This window comes from Xiphias gladius, chromosome 9 (assembly GCF_016859285.1).
Source record: "Xiphias gladius isolate SHS-SW01 ecotype Sanya breed wild chromosome 9, ASM1685928v1, whole genome shotgun sequence".
In the NCBI taxonomy this organism is placed as follows: domain Eukaryota; kingdom Metazoa; phylum Chordata; class Actinopteri; order Istiophoriformes; family Xiphiidae; genus Xiphias; species Xiphias gladius.
Genome location: NC_053408.1, coordinates 23,168,213 through 23,185,926, shown reverse-complemented (window position 1 = coordinate 23,185,926; position 17,714 = coordinate 23,168,213). Strand labels below are relative to the sequence as shown.

The following is a 17,714-nucleotide window of genomic DNA, read 5'->3' as shown; positions in this document are numbered from 1 at the left end:
ACTGGGATTTTCTCCTTATTTTGTTGGTAAAAATATACACTTTAAATGAATTAACTACCAAGAGGCAAAAATTGGTGCAGTAAACGAAGGTGTCTTAAACGTATGCTGTCTAAGTCTGTGTACACAAGCTAATTTACTATACTGCTCAGTGAGATAATTTACCTGTCGTAGGTCGATGAAGGCCAGCTGGAGTGTGTCTCCTTGGAAACCAGGGACGGGCTCTGAGCTGGCAAACACTGGAAGAAACAAAAATACCACCAGACAACAGTCATTTTAAACTTACAGTATGCACATAGCTAGTGTAAAAACTGTGGCTCCGGATCTGTTTCTTACTGCTGGGACATCATATAAACAGTGTGTACATGTCTACACTCATTCAACTAGAGGCTGGGTCACAGAGGGACTAAAATACACCAACACACCTCAATCTTAAAAAGGTTCAGTGATAACAAGAGGTGTACTGCTTAATGCTGATAAATAACACTTCCTTTTAAGCCTGACACCTAATAAAAAACACCTAATAACATTTTTCAATTGCATTGTGATTAGCTATATAAAACATTTTTTGGAATCAAATTTTCGTGTCAATTTCTAACCTTCCACAACTGAAATTTAGAATTTTGATGAAAAATGTAAAACTTTTTTGCTACTAGAGCCTGACCAATACTGGATTTTTGAGGCCACTACTAGTACTGATAATAAACACTTTTAAAAATCAGCTGAAATTCTGATTTTTTTTTTTTTTTTTTTAATTAAAACACATGAAAAACATTTTTGCTAAGAATCCCTTAAATTTGATTAGTAAAGAATTGTCACCAAAATATGTACTAAGCAGGAGATTTTAACAGTGTAAAAACGCCAAATGCCAAAACCGTTATATCCGCATTAAGCCAATATTGGTAGATACATTTTGGCCTGCCCTTAACTACAGTACATTCGGAAAGTATTCAGACCCCTTAACTATTTTCACATTTTGTTATGTAGCAACCTCATGCTAAAATCATTTAAATTCATTTTTTCCCCTCATCATTCTACACAATACATCATAATGTGCAAAATAAAGTGAAAACACAGTTTTTTTAATTTCTGAAAACTGATATATCACATCGACATAAGTATTCAGACACTTTGCTGTGACAGTTCAATTTTAGCTCAGGTGCCCGACTGGAGTCCAGCTGTGGTAAAGGCACACATCTGTCTATATAAAGGTGTCACAGTTGACAATGCATATCACAGCAAAAACCAGACCAAGCCATGAGGTCAAAGGAACTGCCTGCAGAGCTCAGAGACAGGATTGTGTTAAGGCACAGATCTGGGGAAGACTAAAAAAAAAAAAGCAAAAAGAAAAAAAATCTGCTGCATTGAAGGTTCCCAGGACACATCGGCCTCCATAATTTTTCAACAGAAAAAGTTTGGAAAAACCAGAACTCTTACTAGACCTGGCCGCCTGGGCAAACTGAGCAATTGGGGTAAGAAAGGTGACCAAGAACCCGATGGTCACTCTGACTGAACTCCAGAAGTCCTCTGTGGAGATGGGAGAAACTTCCAGAAGAACAACCATCACTGCAGCACTCCACCGATCTGGGCTTTATGGCAGATTGGCCAGACGGATGCCTCTCCTCAGTGAAAGACACATGAAAGGTGCTTGGTGTTTGCAAAAACGCGCCTAAAGGACTCTCAGACTGTGAGAAAGAAGATTCTCTGGTCTGATGAAACCAAGTTTGAACTGTTTGGCCTAAATTCTAAGCATCATGTCTGGAAGAAAATCAGGCACCGCTCATCACCTTCCTGGTACCATCCCAACAGTGAAGCATGGCTGTGGCAGCATCATGCTGTGGGATTGATTTCAGTGACAGGGACAGGGAGACAGTCAAGGTTGAGGGAAAGCTGAACAGAACAAAGTAGTGAGATATCCTTAATTAAACCCTGGTCCAGAGCGATCAGGACCTCAGACTGGGCTGAAGATTCACCTTCCAACAAGACAATGACTCTAAGCACAGAGCCAAGACAACGCAGGAGTGACTTCAGGACAACTCTTTGAATGTCCTTGAGTGGTCCAGCCAGAGCCCTGACATGAACCCAATCGAACATCTCTGGAGAAATCTGAAAATTGCCGACCCCGACGGTCCCCATCCAACCTGACTGAGCTTGAGAGGATCTGCAGAGAAGAACGGCAGTAAATCCCCAAATAAAGGTGTGCAGAGCTTGTTTCAGCAAACCTAATAAGACTCAAGGCTGTAATCCCTGCCAAAGGTGCCTCAACTTAGTAGAGTAAAGGGTCTGAATACTTATGCCAATGTGATAGTTCAGTTTTTCCTTTGTAATACATTTGCAAAAATTTCTAAAATTCTGTTTTCACCTTGTCATTATGGGGTACTGTGTGTAGAGTGATGAGGGGGAAAAATTAATTCAAATGATTTTAGCATAAGGCTGCAACATAACAAAATGTGAAAAAAGTTCAGGGGTCTGAATACTTTGAGTGCATGTAGTTACTTGAAGAAAGTATGCACTAATTTTTCTTTTTTTGATTTTAAAGAGCACACGTCCATGTTTACTATCGGTAAAGTTTCCATGAGGGGCAGCTCTAAAACCTCTGAACATTTTGATGTTGTTTAGTTCCTATGACACTGTACTTAAAGAAAAATTAATGGATGTTAAGAGTATATGTCCTAACAAACAAGCTATCCTTAAAAACAATATAACTGTCTGTTAAAGATTTTATTGCATATTTTGAATATGAGAATACAAGATAAAAATTGGCTGATTTTAAATGTTTTCAGGTAAAGTTTTGATTCACAGATGTTGGTTTATGATACTAAACTACACCTTGCTTTATTGTTTACCAAATTGCTTGAAAAACAACTTGAAAAAGCATTACAGTCAGGCGTTCTAAATGCCAATTGTTTTCATTAATGTGTTGCACAAATGTTTATTGTGCATGTAACGTGTGACTGAATTGTGTTCACATAGTATGCTTTTGTACTCTATGTCTTTCTAGTACGCAGTTCTTTCATGAAATAAAGATCTTGATATCAGTGAGACTACTTGTAAAGATTAACTATGTACTATTGCCAATGTTGGGCAGGAACACATTCAATAGTAAGACTGGAAATAATATTAAGTGGATTTTCATTGCTCTGTCTCCGCAAAATAAATATAAAAATATTTTTGACCTACTAGTCTTCACAAATAACAGTCATACAACTAAACCAAAAACAAGACAAAAGGCAAACGATAACACATAATTTAATTGAAATCAGTCATTGTCCCCTGTGTAGAGCAAGGTTTCTTCTGAGTCTTTCCAGCCCTGCAGATATAACATTAAATTACAATATAAATAAAATTAACATTATATTTATTTATACTCACATTCACACTGAATTACATCTAAGTTAAATTGCTGAATGGCCCCCATACTGATCTGTTTGAGTTCCGTATCCAGCAGCATTTGCATCAGTGATGTGGACAGATGCTTACAGGCTGACATACAAGCTGTCTGGGCCACTTTACCCTGTAGAGAGACAGACAGGGGGTGGGAAGTGAAGAGAGGATGCAAGATAGAGGGGAGAGATGGAAAGGTGTAGGAAGGATTAGGATGGGGATGAGAAGGACCGAGAATGAGAAGTGAGAAGGTAGGGAGAAAGGTAGGGGGAGGTCATTGAAAGGCGTGAACATTAATAAAAAGGGGGAGGGATTGTGCACAGAAATGATTGGGGCAGGGGAAGTGTGAAGGAAGGACAGATGAGTGAAAGGAGGAGAGTAAAGAGGTATAAAAGAGATTGTGTGAAGCAATTGGCAAGAGAGTAAAAGGTCAAATGGTGAAAGAAAAGAAGAAGGGGTTTGTGGGAAAAAGAAACAGGGGATAAAGAGAAGATTAAGGGATAAAGAGCAAGAGGGGCAAACAATAATTCAATGTTAGCTGCTGGCTTCACTTTGAATTCTGGATAAACAGTCAGCAATCAGCACTTCACACCATCTACTATCTAGCCCAGGGGTAAGGAACCTACGGGTTGTGAGTGCTGAAGTTTTTGACAGATATAATATTTTTCAACTTTTGAAAAGTTCAAACAATTTGTCTTCCTTCTTAGAGAATTTGTCAGCTGCCAAACCCCACTTGGACAGAGTGGAAAACAGTAAATGAGTTCTGTAAAACATGACTTATGCATCACCTGCATCTCCAGTGGAGTACACAATATACTGTACATACAGCCATATAGCTATTAATGAAGTTATCCTAAAGAAAATGTCAATGCCTATATACCTGTCTCAGTCAGAAATCAATCCACTGCCTACAGTTAGTTCAAAATGCTACATCTTGACTACTAATTCAGTCCAAAAAGCGTGTTCATATCACACCTGTTTTTTGCATCCTTGCACAGGCTGCCCATTTATTTTAGGATTGATTTTAAAATTCTTTTAATTACTTTCAAGGGCTGGCCCCTCCCTATATTTCTGAGCTTTTATTCCCCTATGAACCAAGATGCAGTCTGAGATCCTCTGGTGGTGCATTGCTGGCCATTCTAAGGTCTAGTATGAAAACCAAAAGAGACAGGGGCTTTGCCGTCATGGCCCCTTAGACTTTGGAACAACCAGCCAGAGGAGATGAGACCTGTAGAATCAGTTCGCTGTTTTATTTCACTTCTTAAGACACATCTTTATAAGAAAGCTTTTCTTGCACGAGGTTTATTTTTATTAAATTTTTATTTTTACTTTGTTCTGTTGGTCTCTGTGTATATTGACTGTTGTGAAGCACTTTGTTACCTATATTGAAAAGTGCTATACAAATAAAGTCTTATTATTAATATTATTCTAACCAGTTTACTGGAAGTAAACACAACAACTATGACATGGATTTTTGAATTAGGTTAGGCAGCAGTTTTGGTACTTTTTCAATATCAGCTAAATTGTGTCTAAGGTAAGGGTAAAAGTGTCAGATATCGAAAGTTGTCAGAAAGTGTTTGGTCAGATTTTAAGGGCCCAGTCACAACAGCGTGAAAAACTGTGAAATTGTGCAGTCATATCAGCTAGTTACAATAAAATTGCTGTGATATGCAGATTCGCCCCCAGGGACAAAGTAATTCCACACACATTTTTAACATTGGTGAACTTTTCTCATGCAACTTTGCAGTGATGAGAAACTGCAAACCTTCTTGACATTGCTAGCCTTTGAGGGAAGGGACAGACAGAAAGCCCAAAACAGAGGAAGCTAAACTGCACTTTGCTGGCCAGCTTTAGTAGTTCAACAACTAGTTCTACATCAACAAGATTCTAGCACTACCAGTTTGCTGAGGCCACTCAGATCAACCCTGCTGTACCACTTTTTGGTGTGACAGGACTAGGCATATTTTTGTCTTGCAAATGACTGCTGTCATGAATGCTTTTGCCTGTTTATGTGAAGACAATATTATCTGGGACTATAGCGTACACAGGCAAAGTGAACAGTTGATTGCCAGCAAGTTGAGTCTTTTTGGAACCACAAACAAACCAAAATGAGAGCCACTGCTACAAACATGCTGAGAGACCTATCCTCAGCAAGGGCAGCACAAGACTGAAGACTGGCGAGGCAGCATTCACTACATGCATAGTCTACGTACTCTCCACCAGTTATCCTAATGTTTATGTAAGTGCAGAGAAAGGTGCACAAACATTTAAAGCAGTGATTTGTATTGACATCATGCATAATGCCGAAAGAAATCGCAATGATAATGACAACGCATGAAAAACAGAGACAAAATGGCTAAAATAGAGCACGTGGGTTTTTGGTACAAAAGTTGCTGATGAATGTCATCGTGACCTGAAGCAGGAACCACTTGTGTGCAGTGTGCAGATGACGAGTGAAAGAGAGGTCACATATCTGATAGGATGAAGAAAAAAGATCAGGAATGCAATTTGAATTTTAGTTACCCCAAACCCCAAAAATATATGTCCTCACTTGCCCGTAGTGGTATCTATTCCTACAGAGTCTTGAGATTGTGATCCTTGTCTGTGAGATCTCTAATGCCACCCCAATGGGAGGTTAAAGGATTTTAAGTTGTGTTTGTCTTAGTTTTGGTGTGATTATGTTGTCGACAGTCAAACACAATGGGAAATGACACTGATGACCACTGAAGGTTAACTGATTCAGTTACGAGAAGTCATATTCTGATTGAAGGCCAAAGAATGTTCACAGATAAAGAGAAAATACATATGTGGATCATCTGCATATTACAGGAAAAGTGACATTTGTTATGACTTAAAGAAGAAAAATTTAAGTTTAAATCAATTGGTTTGTGGTATGCAGTTGTATAATATGATATTAATCAAATTAATAGCATTAACATCGTTAAGGGCAATTAACTCCCTTTAAAAGATGAAAAGGTTCCCAACCCCTGATCTAGCCTAATGAAGAGCCCCTATCCAATGGAAATCCTTATAAATAAAAACATTTCCTATCTAAACTGGACTTTTTTTTCATTTTAAGACATTCTACTGTCAACATGTCTCACCTTACCATGAATATCTGCTAAAATGTGCTTTGATCACTGAATTCAAATTATCAATGGATCGTAAAATCTGTCACTGAAAGATATGAGTATTTATGGTGCTATTAATTTCCCAAGATGTTCTTTGCAAAACATCATACATGTAACAAAAACCAGATAGTCCAATGCATGCAGATATGGCACAAAACAAGTTCCATCAATAATTATACACTTATAACGCTCAACATACTTCTACAGCATCATGTGTGCAACTCCAAAGCAAATACAATTTGTGAGCATTTCCATTAATTGAGGTGTTTTGCTCCTCTTGTTAGCAGGTATGTTTTAAGTTATCATCTATTTTGAAACAAGTGGAACAAGTCAAACTTCCCCTTAAATGTCTGAAAAACTAACAGTAGTTTTGAAAGGATCAGTAAATTACAGTTAGTGTTCGTGGTAAACAGGGACAGAAAAGCAGATCAACACAATCCATTCTCACAGATACTCATGAAAAATCTCTCACAGGGATGATGTGGTGACCCAAAGGCAACCTGCAGTCTTATTGAAATACAGAGTTACATAAGGAAAACCCCTATTACAAGTAACACTGAAGAGACAATCAGTGATTCATGTAATCAAAGGTATATAAGTAAGAAAACAGAAATCACTAATGGTGCCTTGCAAAATTGTTTTTGAACCATGGGGAGCCACAGAGGATTGATATAAGCTTCCTTTGTTTGAGCTTCACAACATCCCTGTTAATATCCTTCATGCTGACAATTGACCAGCAAACAGACAGCAGTGATACATGGTGTGCCAGTGTTAAATACTGCCCATTCACTCTAAAAGAGTAGGTATCACATCTTAGTCAATTGACTCCAAATATTTTTGCATCACACAAGCATATTGTGGACTCTTGATAGCCTGGTAACCAACTTAGGGGCTGTTCACACAGAGATGTGCCACTAAGGAAAAGTCTTTGATCACACCTGCTCACACTCAAAGTACATCCACACTAATTGGGCAAAATTTGAAAATTAGTTTTGAAAACAGTTTCTGTCTTACATCCACACTTAGTCGCCATTTTTGACACCTGAAAACAGCTTTTTGAAAATAGCCTGGTTGAGGACTTTCTAGCAATAATGTCAGGAAGATAACAGTTCTCATTAGAGGTGTGAATTTTTGGCAAAGTCAGAATCAATTCTTGATTCAAAACAAATCTTGAGTTATTAAAAAGAAAGAGGTAATCTATATTTTGGCTCCATATTCTGGCGCTCTCTCTCACTGTGTGCCAGACTTTCACAATTACAATTACTACACAATTACTATTCACAAAATTATTGACCTCTCTCTTGCAAAGTTAACTGTTGAGCAATTAAATCCAAAATGTGCCTGAACACTGCCTATTTTGAAGATAAACTACAAGATTACAATAAAAAATTGATTTTGCAAATGCAGACTGTTCCGTTAAGGAATACATGGTGTTGCACTTGGCTGAAAACATGAAGAGTGATGGAATTAGTTAAAAAATGAAAGAAGTAGGCTTGAGACAGAAGTTCAAACCTGCATACTTCCTCACACCTGCACACCTGACCAATCACTATCCAAAGTGGACATTCTTGTTGCACTGTCTTTTAAAAGGTTTGAAAAATTGCTGTACGTAGCCTCTGATTCTGCTGTCAGAAAGCGTATCAGAGTATCAGACAATCCATCATCTATTTCATTTGAAGCATAATGTGGCCCTTTTCCTCTCTGTTATCACTTATTTTAAATGTCAGTATAGCCAATAGCTATTGCTGTTAAACTGGATTTATGTTTAACTGTCAAATGATGATTAAAAAAGGGTGATTTTACTGACATCTCAGTAAAGCAAGTATTCTTCACCTGGTAGCATACAAGACCCATAGTCAAAGCACTGTTTTTTCAGTTTTCGGAAAACAGAAAAATATGTACATGACAACAACTAAATCTTGAGTTTGGATAGAATAACCTAAGGTTTAAGCAGATGAGACTCAGCAGAAGAACTAGACTGTCCCACTTATCAGAGGTGGCTGAAATGCATGTTGCTCTCCAACAGAAATAGGATGAAGAAGAGAGAGGACACTATTTTATACTATTTTTCTACACTAATGTGGATGGAGAGCTTTACAATAATAAACTGAAAACTAGTCTGTAGGCATGTTGTTTTTACCCCTTTAAACCCCTTTTCCAAAATTAGATGGCTTAGTGTGGCTGTAACCATGGTGCCTTGGCAGCAAGCTACAATAAAGACAAATGGAAAATACAGCAACATTTGCACCTTTTCCCAGTTATTGTCGTACATGTTCTCATGTTTCTCTGTATAAACAACCACTGAGGCTGAGCATTTTTTAAAAAGCAATTCTTTGAGGTATGCTTTTACTTGGACTACTGTCCTTTTCCACTTAGAGACACTAACTGTACCATGATGTCATATGAAAGCAAAGGATATAAATAAAAGATCACCTGCACTCATTCATTCTAGGGCTGTAGTCAACTAAAGAAAATGTTGGTAGACTGAAATCATACCTACTCTTCAACCAATTGATTTGTCGCAGGGAAAAATAATCTGCAAGCTATCTCAAGATTAACTAAATAACCATAAAAACATAAAAAGCTAGTATGTGTAGCATATTAAATTACACATCACAACCAAATTATTTTATACTGAAATGGTAAAAACAGACTCTGAGCTGACCAGCATGCACCTGCCCATATTCATATGAATTCCAAAAATAGAACTATATCAACTGGTGATCCCAGCACAAGAACTACTAAGGAATACATATTCAAAGTCTCAATCGTCAAACGCGACAGTTGACGGAGCATCCTAACGCAGACAAGTTAGCCTACCATTTTTAGATGATATGCCATGTTGGTTGTTGCGCTGTGATATGTAAACTGCTGTTTGCAAAGTTTACACTCGGCTTTTTGGTCATCTGTTTTAACATAACACAGCCACACCGACAACTTCTTTGACATGGTGTCAATTAGTTTGGAGCTGATTCCGAGTAAACGTTCAGTAAATGTTCAGTTAGTGTTAAATAAGTTAGACCTAGCAGTCTCCATTAGGTTGTGCGAATTTAAAGTCGTGAAAACGGGGGTGTTTTGAAAACACCCTCCTGTTTTCACAGATAGTCTGTCCCTCCTACCGCCAAAAATATCAGATTAATCCTGGAAGGCTATTGATGTAGCACTTTTCTCCTTATGAAAGTAACAACAGCAATTGTCCAACCAATGAGAATTTGGTCGGATGAGAGTACATCAACAAACCAATCGACCGGGAGACTGGGACACTATAGCCCTAATTCATTCCATAAATTATCTACATCTACAGTATACCTAAGAAGTAAGTTAACTTAAATGAGTTATACTTAAAAAACAAACAAAAAAACTCTCAAAAAAAAACAAAAAAACACTAAAAGTAACAGAAAAGGGTCAGACTGGATGATCTGTCAGAATGTGACAGATAAAATAGAGCTCCAGATGTATGTATGAATAATCACACACTACCGTACTTTCGATGACACAGGTGTCATGGAAATAGTTATAAAGCATTTCAGTGACTGATATCTAATTGGACAATAAAAAAAAATAATAAATCATTTTAAAAATGAATTTATTGGTTGAATAATAAATAATTTAAATTTAAAAAGTTGAAATTAAAAAGAGATTTATTAAAAAAACATAAAATAGTACATCATTTAAACACACATTAATGAAATGAAAAATTAATTAATGAAAATTAGTACTGACATTTCAAAGTTTTTTGAAATTTCCTTTTTAAAAGAGAAATAAATAACAGAATTCACAGGTTGAATTCACTTTCTTGCTAGTTTTCTTGGGCAGCATCTATCAGCCATTAGAGGAGCTATAGCTCAAGGACCTTCCTTTTTGCAAACTTTTTGTTGAAATGGAAATGAAAACACAGTCCTCCAGTGTCTTCAGTAAGTGTTATAAAAGGTGCCAAACAAACCAACAAGCCTGGAGTAGTGGAGCTTCCATAGTTAAACATAAGCATGCTTTTCATCTCCCCCTCTGCCTGTAGAATGGCAGCATAGTGTTGTAACAGCCAGGCAGGAATACTCACCGACATCGACGCATGGTCATTGTTGTTATTCTGAGCAGAGACACCCCATAACCAAGCAAAAATGGAAGAGGGGGAGGGAAGGAGGGAAAGGACAGGAAAAGAAACGTGGTAACAATAAATGGATCGGAGGAGGTAAAGTCAACTAGCGATATCGTGCATCCTTAACAAGTCAACATAATAGAGGAGTAAAACAAATCAGTTATAGAGCTGTTCCATTACAGAGGGTGTGGATGGAGAGACAAAAGACATTCTTGAAAAACAAAAAACAAAATAAGTTGGAACTAATTCAGGACATGATAAGAGATGTTGGAAAGAAGAGTAGACAAGTGGCCCATAGCTGAACAGGCTTTAGCTTTCAGCTATCTGGGCCAAAACACACATTTACTGACCAAGTCCTTCAAACTTTGCTATCATGCTTTGATCAGTTGAAGATAATGTCAGTATTTGCAAAAGCCGTTTATGAGTCAGCAACAGGTCAGTTACCATGCATATACAAAGATATCGACGCTACACACTCAGTTCAACTTTCAAAATACATAATGTAAAACAATTCAATTTCAGACAGTACATACATTTTAATAGGGATATGATGAACATGGCAAAACATCAGACAGTTGATGATTTTAGGAAAATGGAGAGAAGACAAAAATAAGGAATTATTGTATCCCTAATATTTATAGCTTAAATTATTCTAAAAACCAAAAGACAATGTCCCACAATTCCTAGAGACAGGTGGCGGGTTCAATGAGTCAAGGGTAGTAGGAGGATCAGACTCACCGGGAGGTGTGTGAAAACCTGGAAGGTGGAACGCAAGAAGTTGATCAGGTCCATGAGGTATCCAGAGGCACGACCGTCTGACTCAGCCATGCCCCATTCATAGTCTGCAAGCTGGATAAACTCATCAATCTTCTGATTGAGTTTGGTATAAATCTCTCCCTCTGCAGCATGACGAGCATCCTGGAAAATATTTTTTATTAGCCCCTTTGATGAAACTTAATAGAATTAAATACAGTTTTAAAAATATTTTACCTACAGTCATTCTAGAATGGAGATACAAATGTACTATTCGCAAACCTGGAGCTGTTTTGCAAGCCATTATGCCAGCATTAGCAATTTGTCAGACCTATTCCTCTGTGGATAACTGAGTTAGTTTGATTTGACTCTTAGTGATTTGATACAAGCCTAGAACTTATTCAGAGCTGGGTTAAATTTATTTAGAACTGTTGTCAGAGAAACAAGGCCCTTAAAAAATCACTCCACTGGTTTATCATTGCATTTATGTTTCATTATCTTTTTTTTTTTTTTTTTAAAGATCCATGTATTCTTCTTGTCAAAAAACCAAGCCCAGAGGAATGGAGCTGGGCTGTGAAGCAATTTTGGTGTAGTTTCCACAACTGGTATTGCAACATCTATATTCATCATGTGACACACATTGGCCAAAAAAGTATTTTTCCCATCCACAATCATTGGAAAAGAAGTGGCAGAAAAATGAATATATATATATTTTTGCATATCAGAAACTCCCCAAAATGACTTTTTTTTAGTATCAGAAATTGATCCATTCAGTCCAGTAACATTTGGAAAGTCTGGCAGAGCCATATAAGTAAATTATTTTATCCCATTCATGTGTGCGGAAAACCAACAGGAAGTCAGCTAACTTGGCCTTGGGAGGCTTATTCAGCCTACAAGTCTAGTGAACAACTTTCACAGAAATTAATGGAGCACTATCTTTGAACACGGTATCCAGTTCTCTTTAATACATCCATGGTCAAAACTTGTTACCTACATTACCCACAATACTCAACCACCAACAGTTTGGTTACAGATTTGGGTGTGTTATGCTAGTAATAGCTAAATGCAGTGAACTTCAGTGGCCTCCCCAGTCACCAAATCTGAATCCAGTAGAAAAACCTTTAGGATGTGGTAGACCAGGAGATTGGCAGTATGAATGTGCAGCTGACAAATCTGCAGAAATAATGTGATGCAATCATGTCAACATGGACCAGAATCTCAGAGGAATGCTTCCAACATCTTGTGGAATCCAGGCCACAAAGAACTGAGGCTGTTTTGAGATCAAAGGGAGGCCCTACCCAGTATTAGTACGGTGTTCCTAAAAAAGTGCTCCCCTTTGAGAATCTGGTCCATGTTGACATGACTTCAAAGGTGCCACATGATTGGCTGATTGGATAACTGCATGAACAAGCAGGTGTACAGGTGTTCCTAATAAAGTGCTTGGTAAGTGTATGATCAGAACTCAGCCAAACATACAGTATGAGATCTTATCAAGGTTTTGTGTCTCTGCTTATATTGCTTTTATTTAGCATGCTATCTCCAACAACACTTGGCAACAATCTGTTATGGCTGAAATCACAGTGCTTTCAGTAAGAGCAAAAAATACTGCAGCTCTATTTGTAAGAGCAGGACAGCTTGTCAAGAGTTCCATTCCAGCACCAAGTTCAAAAGAAATAATGTGCACATAGAACCATTTGGGCCAGTTTGCGTGATTTTGGAAATAATTAAAAGCAGTAACAGGACACATCATTCCAAAAACAAACTGTATAATTAACACAAAGATCAAATTAAGACACAAAGAAGAATCCAAACTACATTCATGTTTTACCTTGAATGTGGACAAGCCATAGAGTCTTGTGGTGTGTACTGTTTCAGGGGAGACATTGGTGATGTTTGTTATAAACTCCTCCAGATACCTGCAGGCCTGCTCCAGGTGGGTGGTGTTGATGATGATCTGCACCAGCTACAGAGAGGTTACAGTTTTAGACTAAATGACTAAATCCTTGGTTTAGATGTGTTTGCACGTGATTAGTAACAGTCTTGTTCTTACCTCAGTCAGTCCTATGTGAGGTTTCTTGATGAGGTTTTGCAGACAGCTGCTGAGTGTTCTTGTAAGCAGCAAGTTGGTTGATTTTCGCAGCATGTCATCAATCTCTGTTGAACTGGATACACAAACAAAATTTCCATTTAAGTCAACATATTCTAGAGTTGCACAACAAAGAGACATAATATCACAGGAGATTAGTATTGTAGAACTGTTGTAGTGACCATCTCGATATACTGAAACTGAGCATACAGTAATTGTACTTTGACCTACCTGCGGTGTAGTGACTCTGAGAACTTGAGGCTGGCGTAAATGAACTCTTTGACCTGTGTGTAGATCTGAGGGACAGACTGGGACATTGGCAGCTTCTTAGGAAAGTTCTGCTGCTTACCGACACAGACAGACAGGCACACACACACACACACACCCACAAACACACGTTAAAAAAAAACAGAAAGCAACGGCATTAAATGACTGAATCATTGTCTAGCATACAGCCAGGTTAATAATTTAAAGTCTTATATCTTTGCTTCCAGAGAAATGTTTGAAACTGGTACCCCTGGTTTAATTCTTCAAAATATTCTAACCCAATGTGGTAGTGTTTAATTTAATTTAATTTAATGTCATATGTCCCATAAAAAGACATCTAAACTACTGCTCCACTATTTTTTCACACTTTTTTTTAGCTGTTCCATGGTTATGATTCTATGAATGTAAATGATGTGGAACTTAAGAGAGGGTAAGATGGGTTGGTGGAGGGGGTGTTACAGAATTATTATGTAGGAACATGTACGTCATACAAAGAATGCATGTCTTTTGTGATGATCATTATTTTGCACCTGTTTCTTATGACTCCTCTGTGAATATCTGCTGATGCCCAACTTTCTATTTCTCCCTTTTGTGTGTCTATGTGTATGTGCAATTAATTAATCAAAACTGGAAGTCTTGCTTTGGATGTATAGGTTTGTGAGTCTATGGTACTTGAACTTCTTACCTTCTCTATCTCAGCATCGTGGAAGGGAAAGCGGCTGACTACCAGTTTATACTCATCATCTGTCTCCACTGGGATGGGACTGTAGTTATCCAACTCAAAGATCTCCCTGTTGACAAGAACATTGTTTAGGGTTTGCGCACACTTACATTTTTGGTATGAGTATTAGGCATTGAGGATCTCTCCCTCTTTTACACAAGTGTTCTAAAGGTAGTCTGTTCATCAGATTTCATCCAAAAACAAAAATATGCTGTATCTGTATTTTCTTGCAGTTATCAGAAACAACATGCACTCTAACCTTGCGATGGGATCACACCAGCCGCCCCGTCTGTCAACATGCTGACGTTCCATTCCATTGCTATATTATTACATGAGTACTCATGGGTCAGACCAAACTCATCTTCGAATTTGGCCTTCATTTTGATCTCAACTACACACCTGGAAAGTGTCGTGACTGTATCTTGCACAGTTGTAATGCTATTGTGTTGACAAAATCTGTCCACAGACACCTGCCAAAGTTCTCAAACTGCCTGTATGGTAGTTCCTGCTACAGTAGGTGTCTCCAGGATCACATTTTGCCATGTCAAAAAAACACACAGACTCACAAGGTGAAAACAATACCAGCCCTGCTGTCACGGCTGGTAAATACAGAGGTCACAACTGTCATGGAGACTTGTAACTGTGTTAAGACAACAATCATTGTCAGTATTTGAACAAACACACGTCAAATGAGACTTAGAATAGAAACAACACATTACAATGTATCTTAAAGCCATTATGGAAATGCAAATAATGGAGACTCTAAGCCCTTAAGAATGAAAAGAAGACATAAAGTCATCAAAGATTATAACTGTGTTCCAGTTCCTTTCATTCACCTTTAACTGACAGCTTTTGTTGTTAAATAGCAACCTCAGCCTATGGGGATGACTGAAATGATGCTTTAATTGTACTAAGAACATTAAGAAACAATCTTGTAAACATTAAACAGATTACAGGGGTGCAAACTAATCAGGGGTGTAAAAAAAAGGGGGGGGGGTTAGATACTAAAAATGAATGTGTTTTTTGCTCCTTAAAGCTACTGCAACTGCTGTTTGCTTAACTAAAAGTCAGGGCTTAGATATGACCTTTATAAACTGATTTCACAACCACTACAACTAAAAGAAAAACTTTCACAAGGTGATTTCAATTCAGCTCGCTTGGTATTTGCCCCCTTTTCAGGCGAAATAAGTAGGCTACTGTAACAAGTGTTCCATTTAACTACATCATAAGTAAGTTAGGTTCCATGGAAATAACGTTAACACCTAACGTTACATGAAAATTATGATGACTGGTTTAGGCTAAATCAAAACAACGCAGCCGTATCAGGGTAAACAGCCCCAAGCCCACCACTACAAACATGATGATATAAACAGAATGAAAACACAATAATTTACTTACCTGCTTGGTTTTACATGCAAATATCTAACATAAAATTATAGACAGATATACAATTAGAGACAAACAGTCACACATTAGTAAAGCCCACCTGAAAACCAGTGCCCACTTCTTCAGCAGAGTTTCATTGTACTGGTCTCTGACCTCAAAAAGCAGGTCAAACAGCCGGTTCACTGGGAAACCATAATCCTGTACATATACAGACAGACATCACAGAAAAGTAAGTGTGTTAATATCAGTTGTTCTAGGCACTTCAGTGTCACAAGCTGTTCAAATAATGTCCGGCCTCGGGACCAACCTGTAGTGTGTCAGCGAAGATGACTATGAGGTTCTTCAGTTCCAGGACCAGGTCTGGGTCATTACAGTAAGACTGGAGATAAAAATACCAAATAATCTATGACAACAGCAACAATAAAATGGTAATCATTTTTGATGAAATATTAATTAGATTTGTAAAACCCTGTGTTGTTTAATTTTTAAAGAATTAAAAAAAAAAAACATTTTCAGTAAAATAACAAAGAACATTGCCTCCCTCACTCCAAGTAACAGAGCGTTTGTTAAGGTGCTCTGAATTTGTCAATTTAAACAAAAAAAACAATATCTATTAGTTAACCCCTCCCCTAAAACAATGACTGCTGGAGAGTTTGGAGAGTTCTGTCTTTTTATATCACCTTACCAAAACCAAAAATTCAGGAGCACAAATATAAGGCATGGATTAAACGTTGTGTTTGACTGTTCTAACGTCAGCATGCTTGGTTAACTAGTTTACTAACTACAGTAGTTACCCATTTTTATAGCAGAGAATGAGCATATTATTAGCTAACTACATTATTACATGACAAAAGGCTCCACTGAGTGCTTGCACTTGTCACTGCATGGGAGCTGTCCATCACTGCTACTTGTTAGTGGCTAAGTCCAACTCTTTTACAAGACTTGGGTAGAGGAATCGAGATACGTTTGCCACATATGAGCTGGTTCTCATCCTCAAAGTTTTTTCTTTTGTAAAAGTGGAACTTGCTGTGTTGGTCCAAGTATGTTTTTCTACAGTAAGCATCCAAACAGGGAAATTAAATTAAATCTGATTTAACATTTTATCTTATAATACTGTACACTAATACTTACCAGCTCATGTGGATTTTGACTTTATTTCCATGTCTTCTACACGGCTCAGCTATTGGTGAGGATGATAACTTTTTGCCTGGGACCTGTTAGCTTTAATCTATTGTTTTCTTTCTTCTTTATGCAACACTGAGTTAGCATAATATCATGTTTAAGGCCACCAAATTCTGGAGATATTTGAGACAATTTTGTAGGTTTCTTATTTTCTAATAAGTTAGCCAGAGACAGTAAAAAGTCTGCTGGAGCACAGTCCCCCCCCAACTCACAGAGAATGTTAATTGGCTAGCTAGCTACAGCTGCCAAAGCTGCTACTAAAACCTGCCAGCAACAGTTGGCGCTTCAGCTTACAAACTTATGGTCACAGACTAAAAATCTACTTCATAGTGCATTTTATTTACCGTTCGCCATTTTATGAGTGTACAAATGTGTAGAATCGTAAAATGTGTGAAATTTATACTCTAAATAGTGCCCTCAAAAGCTCAACCAAATTAAATGAAAAAAGTTGTGTCAATTGCATGTATATGACTTTCTGCTAACAGTCCAACAATCAGACAATGCAATGCATTACATTTGATAGATGTGAATACAGCTGTGCATTCATACACCTGTGAGTGATGAAGCAAAATGATGCTTATTAAATTTACTGCCCACTGTAAAGTAAAGTATTTATTATGTAGGGAATAGTGACTGAGTGAGCAAAGTCATGATTTCGGACACATCTCAATTTTAAATGGCCTTCATTTCACGAGGCCATTTATGAAAATG

The 17,714-nt window shown here is 37.7% G+C and overlaps 1 protein-coding gene across 6 annotated transcripts in view; it reads right to left on the bottom strand.

Moving 5' to 3' along the window:
- exoc6 (exocyst complex component 6) overlaps nucleotides 1-17,714 on the bottom strand; it is a 74,588-nt gene that overhangs the window by 10,635 nt on the left and 46,239 nt on the right. For 2 of the 6 annotated variants that reach the window (XM_040134550.1, XM_040134545.1), the window contains exons 14-23: nucleotides 16,129-16,200; nucleotides 15,922-16,019; nucleotides 14,400-14,505; nucleotides 13,679-13,791; nucleotides 13,412-13,523; nucleotides 13,190-13,324; nucleotides 11,347-11,526; nucleotides 10,570-10,599; nucleotides 3,370-3,511; nucleotides 163-236 (exon numbers count right to left, since the gene is read on the bottom strand). In XM_040134550.1, the coding sequence (XP_039990484.1) occupies nucleotides 163-236; nucleotides 3,370-3,511; nucleotides 10,570-10,599; nucleotides 11,347-11,526; nucleotides 13,190-13,324; nucleotides 13,412-13,523; nucleotides 13,679-13,791; nucleotides 14,400-14,505; nucleotides 15,922-16,019; nucleotides 16,129-16,200 (1,062 nt within the window). Of the gene's footprint in view, nucleotides 1-162; nucleotides 237-3,369; nucleotides 3,512-10,490; nucleotides 11,094-11,346; nucleotides 11,527-13,189; nucleotides 13,325-13,411; nucleotides 13,524-13,678; nucleotides 13,792-14,399; nucleotides 14,506-15,921; nucleotides 16,020-16,128; nucleotides 16,201-17,714 lie in introns of those variants that run through there. The other 4 variants (XM_040134546.1, XM_040134547.1, XM_040134548.1 and 1 more) reach the window with 4 other exon arrangements.